At 43.6% G+C, this 8,763-nt stretch overlaps 1 protein-coding gene across 1 annotated transcript in view; it reads right to left on the bottom strand.

Moving 5' to 3' along the window:
• The window catches only part of mybpc2a (myosin binding protein Ca), a gene marked incomplete at its 5' end in the record, with an annotated part of 47,483 nt that extends 39,178 nt beyond the window's left edge, over positions 1–8,305 (bottom strand). Inside the window, one exon of the mRNA XM_080856231.1 lies at positions 8,284–8,305. Coding sequence (XP_080712357.1) covers positions 8,284–8,305 — 22 coding nt within the window. The remainder of the gene's footprint in view (positions 1–8,283) is intronic.
• Between the last annotated feature and the right edge of the window lie 458 nt (positions 8,306–8,763).

Genomic DNA, 8,763 nt, shown 5'->3' on the forward strand with positions numbered 1-8,763 from the left:
TCTATTCAGAAGATTGTAATGGTCAAACAGTCCAGAGGTAATGCTAACGAGGAAGCAGTCATTAAAACTCAGACTGCTGTATCACACAAGAGTTTTCACTGTGAAATTCAGAGCAGTTGTGACATCATTCATGGCAAAGCTAGTATTAATTTGAAGATAGTTAACTAATGCAACCGCTTCCCTCCACATCATGCTCCAGAAATGAAAGCCAGTCAAGCCAGTCAAATCCAGGCCTGAAATAAACTGCATCAAATTTCAACGTTCTGGGTGAACTGTCATGAAAGTTTCATGTCTTCCAAGGCTGAGCCAGCAGTACTGATGAGTTAACCTTTCAGCCAAATTAGGCTTGGAGACGAGACATTTGACAGACAGAATTTGAGCTTCTCGGAAGTATCTGTACTTATGTCATGTCTGGGTTAAGTCACTGGGCTGGTGAACTCAAGATGAAACGGTGGAAATGTAATGAGTATTCTTCTTTGATGTGAATTTGGTTCAAATTGTCACTGAAGTAGAAATGGACAAAGAGCCCACATGAAATAAAGCATAGCTAACGGTGGACCATGGCCTGTTTTCAGTCAAGCATCCTAATTACATTATAAAGTAATTCTGTGATGTTACTGTGATGAACATATCTGGGACAAACACTACGCTAAAGTTGAAATGAAACTCGACTAAACATCATTTAACCAAAAATATGCAATCTTAAATGAATAGACTAGGAGTGTGACCCTGCTAGTCTCTGTTAAAAGTGTTAAAATCCTCCTGAAACCAACACAGAGAAACAGACGATGGTCATCTCACAGCCACAGAGGAGTGTTAAGCGAGTGCATGAGGGTGTTTAAACAACAAGCCATTACCCTAATCTCTCAAACTTCCAAACCATTAACTGCATATTCGTTTCTCTCTAAATATCCCCATATATGAGTCACTTTATCCTCAGTTCCATCTCTTTATATAGGCCAAGGATATGTTAGTTTCTTCCCCAGCTTAGTGCAAACAGAGAAGCTAGCGTTAGGCCCTAGGCATAATAGCCACAGGCATAGCATAAATGTCACGGTCCAAAAGAGAGTGTCATCTCGCTATTTTCGGAGCAACTAATGCATTCAGAATATGGAAGAGCAATTAAAGAAGTACAATGCAAAGTATCAGAATAATTATCACTGTAAGTCCGTAAAAGCCTGGTTCAGTAGGTTGCACACTGGGGATCGTTTTAAAGGCACAGCCCTGTTCTAACTGACTTCAACCGTCTGCCCTCTCACTTCTCATGCCCTTTCTCCAAATTTGCTGAAGAGTCCAAACAGGCCCCCTCCCACACATACTCTCTCTCTCTTTCTCTCTCTCTCTCTCTCTCTCTCTCTTTCTCACTCTCTCTTTCTCTCTCTCATTTTCACTGGGTAACCTCCATGGAATGTTGAGGAATGTTCACTGAGGTAATCCCTCCTGACATTTAGACACCCCCCCCCCCCCCCCCCCCCCCATACTCTCCATCAGTGGTCTTGCACTGAGCTAATCATCGCAGCATGTAGGGCTCCCAGCTGACCGAGTTACACATCAAAGAGAGCTGCAGCCGTCCCGGTCTGCATCTGTCCCCTCACTGGTGTTATTCGTGACATGCTATGGTTTAAGTCAAACACACACACACACACACACACACACACACACACACATGAGTGATTTCAGGACATTTCAGATGGTTTTGACTGTGAACAACATTGCATCTCTGTGTGTTAACTCGAGGAAGGAGGAGAACTTGCATTTCTGCTGTACCCATGACTTTACATGTTTACCGACACTATGTTGTGTTAACGTTCCTTGGTGCAACACAGCGCACTGATAGAGCCCACAGTCAGTTGGGCGACAAATAGTATACCGGGTACCATATGCCCAGACACAAAGGAAAGACAGAGAGGACGGCATTCCTGATGTCTAGCAAGTTGGAGGCTGGACAACTGCACTACTTTACACCCTTGGCTGTTTGTATTGAAGGAGAAGAATGAAATCTCTATATGGTGGGCTGACATGCAATGGAATGAGAAAAATGCCTTATGAAGAGGGGTATTGCTGTTAACAAGTTCTGAAGATAAGCTCTTCTAACTCAGTGATGTCTCACTTGTTTTTTCCCCAGTGTTTTCTGTTCAGGTCTGAGGTCGTTAATTGTTAAATGCATGTCAGCTTGTTTACTCTTATGCTTCATTAATCCTTTGTATATTCTAAATGGACACATATGGCATCATGTTCAGTTCTGAGTAGACAGCGTGTGAAATTTCACAGGCAAGAGTGAAACTCAAAACTCATTTTGTAGCAATAGCAGCAGTAATGTCTTGATACGACTTGCAGACAGACACACTTACACACACACACACATACACTGCAGACAGACAGACACACTTACACACACGCACACATACACTGCTGACATGAGCTCTTTGCCATCAACCTTTAAGGAAACGTTAAGGTAAAACGAGCCAAATATTAACATTAGTTGCTCACCCATGGCGGCTATATTTAATGCTGAGCGTGTGGGTGAAGATGGGTGGCATTGCTGGTATTTGGCCTTCGGCCATGTTCCTCTGGCCACCATGGCCTGATGGGGTTTCAGAGTTTTTATAGGGGTGATAGAGGGAGCGTTTGGCAGTGTGAGGGTACACTTAAGCTGCCTCTCATCCAGTCACAATTCTCTCTGTCGATCGTTCCACAACATTAACATAATGAAACTGAAGGATGTGCTTTATTGTTTTGTAGAATATTATAGGAACAGATGTAGCACATTTGAGTTGTACTGTAGAGTAGGACATTCTGTAGAACAGAGTTATTCAGTGCACATTTTAGTGCTGTTTTGGTGATATACCATTCGAGCGGTACAGGAAATTGTATATAAGGGTGGAAAGATGTTCCCCACTGCTCAAGATGTCAGTCTGGTGTCTCTATGGCTGACCTCATTGCTGACCTCAAGTTAGATCATTGCATTTGCTATTTCTAGTGATGATGTATATACAGCTGCTGTTGTTCTATTTCATGCTCTCATTTGAGTTGTTGAGATGTTCACAACTGCTCCTGAAGATTTGTCTTTCATTTAGCTATCAGTTACTGATCCTCTTTTGATGGAAAAAACGAGATTATTAAAGTTAAAGGTTATAGGCAGGTTATCATTAAGCAATAAGCCCCAAGAGGCCGTGGTTTGCGCTGATTTTAGAACAGGTAAGGGGAGTTGTTAGGCACGACGCGAAACGGAGTCAAACTAGTACTGCTTCATAGTTAAGATAGCAGGCAAAATATAGCTGTTTGGTATAGCAAAACAACCTGCCTAAAACCAAACACCTTAATAACCTTATATTTCCATCAAGAGATGTAAGAGATTACTTGAATGTAAGAGATGACTTGAATTTATACACTGAAAAAGCTGGTGCCACGGTATCATCACATGGTTTGATTTGAGAGTCATAATGGGAGAAGAAGTATGGCTTGTTTGCACACCAGACATGTGACTCTCCAGCTTCGCTCAACACCTAACCCCTGCCCGACCCAAGACATTCACTCTCATACAGTATATAAGAAACTAAACCAAAATGCCACCTTATTTGGCTGGGGCGACTGGTTGTGAAGACAGCAAATCAAAAGGCTTAACTTCCATTTTAGCCCCTCCACTGATGCACACACAGTTGCTCTTTGGCAAATAACACAAAGCCTTGATGGGATAGCTCATTAAGCTTGGGATGTGGAATATCTGTGCTCCAAAGCTCCTAAGCACACAATGAATTGTTGGGCCTCAGCAAGCATTGGTAAATAATCTCTGCAGTAGAAACAATGCTTATAACATGTTTATAAAAGCTTAATTAAAAGCCAAACGGTCTTAAGCGGAAGTTCGCTGATAGAGTTTCTCAGTCACGGTGTGGCGATTGTCCATCTGTTTGCTATTCATCAAAGGCAATGATGCATGCCAGAGGGCGCATGATGAAGGAGTTGTCATGAGGTAATGTTACCCCACACAGCTCAAGGGTCATGAGACTCTCTGGCCTTCATCTTCCACAAGGCTGCCTGTTCAGAGTAGATGAGTTTGTGTTGTTATCCAATCCAATGATATCTATCTGGGGTTCAATTCGATTTAAATTTAAGTTTATTATCATGTAGTCATAAAAAGGGGATTTATCAGTGATGAAATTCTTTGTGCTCAAGTGTCTGCTGAACTTAAAGAAAAAATTAAGTACTAGAACTTAAAGGCTAGAAAGCAAGTAAGAAAGACAGGATGAAGAAGATATAAATTAAAGTGGCAAGTGCAAGTTGCATGAGGTTGACCACATCAAGTGTGAGGGGGTGTAGGATAGTTCAGCATCCGGATGGCATGAGGGTAGAAACTGTCTCTGAATCCGCTGGTAAGGGACACAAAGCATGGCAGCCCAGGCCATGAAAGGTAAAGTGTTTTAAAATATTTTAGGACAGGGAGGGCCAAAGAGTTGGCTAATGCTATGCAATATTACCTTCATTTTGTGTGTGGGTGTGTGTGTGCATTTGTGTGTGTGTGTGTGTGTGTGTGTGTGTGTGTGTGTGTGTGTCCATAAATATCCATAATTACCCTGTCTTTCACCAGCTGGCAGGCTTGCGGTTTGGCTCGGGCCATGATACAGTAAGCATTACTCTCCGCTTACCTGTTCAATTGCTGACCCACTAAACTTTTGGTCCAGTCATACTCTCTGCAACAGTGAGAGTCCTTAAAAACCACAATAAACCATATAGTAAGAGTCCCTTAGCTGCGTGTGTGCTACATGCCATCAGGACATCAACAGGAACTGATGTCCTTGAATGGTGGCCAGATATTTATACATTCTGTGCGAACTCCGGGATGTGCTGTTATCATTGTGCTTCAGGAGAGAGCCTATTCATCTCTATGAATCTCTGTCTGTCTATAATGCTGGTGAAGGCAACCACTGTGATCTCATGCTAAAAGATGGTGACAAAGGGTCTGCTCAGTGAGTACATTAAGCACATTTTATGTATAAATGAAAACGGATTGAACATTTTGGCCCCCTCTCTTCCCCAAAAGTAGTCTCTGTCTTTGTAAACAACTCCCTTTTCTGCGTTCAGAGCCACTTGACATTTTAGTTGAAATCACTCCTCTAATAGACCAGAGGCAAGGAATGGAAAATTGGAATAAGACCCAGAGAGATCTCCACGGCTGTAATCACATCTGATCTTTTTAACAGCTCCCCTCCTCCCATCTTGGCAGCCATGGCTACTATTTAAATGCCACTCCATGGTTTGGCACTCCAAGCCAGCCAAAACAACCCTGTTGTTTAGTTCTCCCCAGCCACCAAAACAACAAAACTGGCCTCAGAATTGGGGGGACATCTCCATCAGGCTACCCAGGAGGGCATTCATGCATCCTAAATTCAGCCCCTTGTCAGTGTAACATCAGCCCCTGCTTTCTGCCTGGTCTTGCCTCCTCAAGGCACACTCCATCCACTTACTTGGAGCGGCAGTACTATTCTTGACACTGTTTATTAAGGAGGCGTGCTTTCTGTGAGCCATGGCTGTCCCTAGGGTGGCAGACAGGCTTAATCATGGGGGTCAACTCTAAACATGGTGAGGAGGGAGCGATATATGAGATCGGGTAGAGCGATAGGGCATAAGGAGCATTGAGGTAGTAAGATGAATGGTAAGAGAGAGTGTGTGTGTGTGTGTGAGTGTAAAGGAGGGGGAATGTGTTTGTGTGTGTGACTATGTGTGGGAGAAAGAGAGAGATAGAGAGAGATAAGAGAGAGAGAGAGAGAGAGAGAGAGAGAGAGAGAGAGAGAGGGAGAGGGAGAGGGGGAGAAAGGAAATGTCTGATGTGGTCGTTCTGTATGTGGGTGCAATCTGATATGTGTGATGTCATATGTTGGATTGGTTTAATCACTGGCAGGTGGTGTGAAGTCACGTTAACTCGAAAACATTTTTTTAATCAAAAGAAAAAGACACGCAAGGTGAGAAGATGAGAGAAAATGAAAAGAATAGAAATGGAGGGTTCAGGTGGCAAGATGGTTCATCAGTGCCGGTGTCTGGGTTAGAAGAAGGGATGTGGTACCCTGCTGGCTTCCCTATGCCACCATAGGGGTGATGTGGAACTGTGGAACTGTGGAACTGTGTTGTTGAATACTGAGAGAATCACGGATGACTTACATGAGCAGACAAAGTTAATATCCCATCTAAAAAACATCTGCATTATCTAGATTGATAAAAAGCTCTCCCACTGACCATTAAGAGAACCATTGACCGTCAGTAAGGATGGAAATAGCTGAGCAGGGACACACATGACTTCTTCAATTGGTTCAAATGATAATTGTGGATGGTGTTGGTGAAGTCTGCCACTATCAAGGTAATATTCATAGGCTTATTGTCCATCTGGATAAGAGCACCATTGCACTTTCATGTTTGCCCCTTTAGAAATGTCATATCATTCTACTGCATATTTAAGCCAAATGTGCAGCACATTTGCCTCCAGCCATTTCGTATAATACACATATATTGTGTATATAATACATATTTTACTCCACAAAACAAAGAAAAGAAGGGAGATGTAACATACGTGTAGGTTGGACCAAATGTTTAGCAACCAAAACAACCTCATATGCATTGAATCTAACTAACATTATAGAAAAAGAAAATAAAGTATCTAGTTAAATTCTAATCCAGCTAAACGGAGAGGAAAGACCAAAAACTGTAACTCTTTGGCCAAAACCTATCGTGTCGCAACAATAGCAAGAATTTGCTGGAGGAATACCTGTACATGGAACTGCAATGTGTTGATTCACATCAGTGAATTGCGGTTCAGCACTATTGACTGAAATGGCAGTATTGCTATACACACTGCTGTGTAGGGCTGAGGTCTGAAAGACAGAGGAAGAGCAGCCAGGAAGAGAGAGCTGCTGAGTGATGAGAAGGGAAGGAACAGTGCCAGTTTTCTCACTGTTTCATTGGCACAGCCTTCCATCACCCCTCATCTCTGTCATCTTCCCTGTGAATAGTCTCAGCTCCGCTCATGCCACCCCTTTCTTCTTCCATCCACCCCTTTGCCCCCCCCCCTCCCCCTCCCCGCCCGCCTCGGCTCTGATGTCCCACTCTCACTCACTCTTTAAGTCAATCTCTCTCCGATTTCACGCCACCCGTAGATTTATAGTGCCAGAAGGTCACTGCTGTAAAGAAGATGGCTGTAGTTTATATCCCTAGTCAGACCACACAAATACTATAGCGTCTAGTGCTCTTAAATCTCTCAATCTGTATGAATGACAACCATTTGTAAACATTTGCAAATGTCTAAATGTCAGACTAGTAAATGTGATGCCACAGACATACAACACTCTCTGTGGTATCTCAATGTGTGTGTGTGTGTGTGTGTGTGTGTGTGTGTGTGTGTGTGTGTGTGTGTGTGTGTGTGTGTGTGTGTGTGTGTGTGTGTGTGTGTGTGTGTGTGTGTGTGTGTGTGTGTGTGTGTGTGTGTGTGTGTGTGTGTGTGTGTGTGTGTGTGTGTGTGTGTGTGTGTGTGTGTGTGTGTGTGTGTGTGTGTGTGTGTGTGTGTGTGTGTGTGTGTGTGTGTGTGTGTGTGTGTGTGTGTGTGTGTGTGTGTGTGTGTGTGTGTGTGTGTGTGTGTGTGTGTGTGTGCGTGTGTGCGTGTGTGTGTGTGTGCGCGTGTGTGCATCTATGGGGATGGCTGTAGTTGTGTTTGTCTAAGAAAGTGTTTCTTCTATATTTCCCATCATTGGCAGTGACAGGTGTTAAGACACAGTTGACAGATGCTCGAGCAATCTCTCCAAGCCAGAAGTTCAATCATAAGCTTTAATCACAGTGCCCACAACTCAGCCAAAAAAGGTTTTTGACGTTAAGGTCCTTCTCAAGAACCCAAATGCTCACTCGACCCCGATGACTCCCAGCAGATTAAAATATGGAATATGACATAAATCCTGCATTTGTAAATCTCTGGTACTATTAGAATTAGAGAGGACCAAGGCTTACGTGAGAAGAGGTAATAAACCTTTAGTAATACATTTAGTGATCAAATCTAAATCTCCATTGCCTGTACTCTCATAAAAGGGTATGACTTGTTGAACACAAACTCTCAATCACCAGTTTAAGATTAAAGTGAACAACAGAGCATCTTTAAAAAATCAGTGCATTTAGTGCACAAAGGTAAGGCCACCTATTGGTAAACACAAAATGCATACACTAACAGAGACTGGGTATGTTACAATGGCGTTGACTAAAGTAGATGGACAGGTCAATGTAAATGACATGAGAGATGCTCATAATGCTCACCTGGCTTCTTCGGTTCAGGCATGGCTCTGCTTTTTCGTCTGGCACTTCCCTCTCCGAACGCCTAGCTCTCGACAACTGTCTTTGTCCGTGAGTCTGTCCGCTTTCCCTCCTTTATGCCTTTTTACCCCCCCCCCCCCCCTCTATCACACACACACATCTCCCTCCCCTGCAACTTCAGTCCCCTACCCACCCTCCGAGATAGTTGGGGGGATAGTTGGGGGGGGGGATAGAGAGACAGAGGAAGGGTGACAAAATGAGCGTCACTTGAGACCTTGAGGGAATCCAAGTTCTGAAAGGAAAGACAGAGCACTTGGTAGAGAGCAAAGAAGAGTGAGGAGGGCTATAGAAGTGAGAGAGAAGCGAGGGAGAGGCGAAAGGGGCTTAATGCCATAGCAAAGAGTGTGACCTGTGGGTAAACCTGCTAATTGGCCCGCTCGTTAGGCCGAGAGCTTGGACATTAACTAATTGACTGACAGTCTG

Source organism: Sprattus sprattus (assembly GCF_963457725.1).
Source record: "Sprattus sprattus genome assembly, chromosome: 18".
NCBI lineage: Eukaryota > Metazoa > Chordata > Actinopteri > Clupeiformes > Clupeidae > Sprattus > Sprattus sprattus.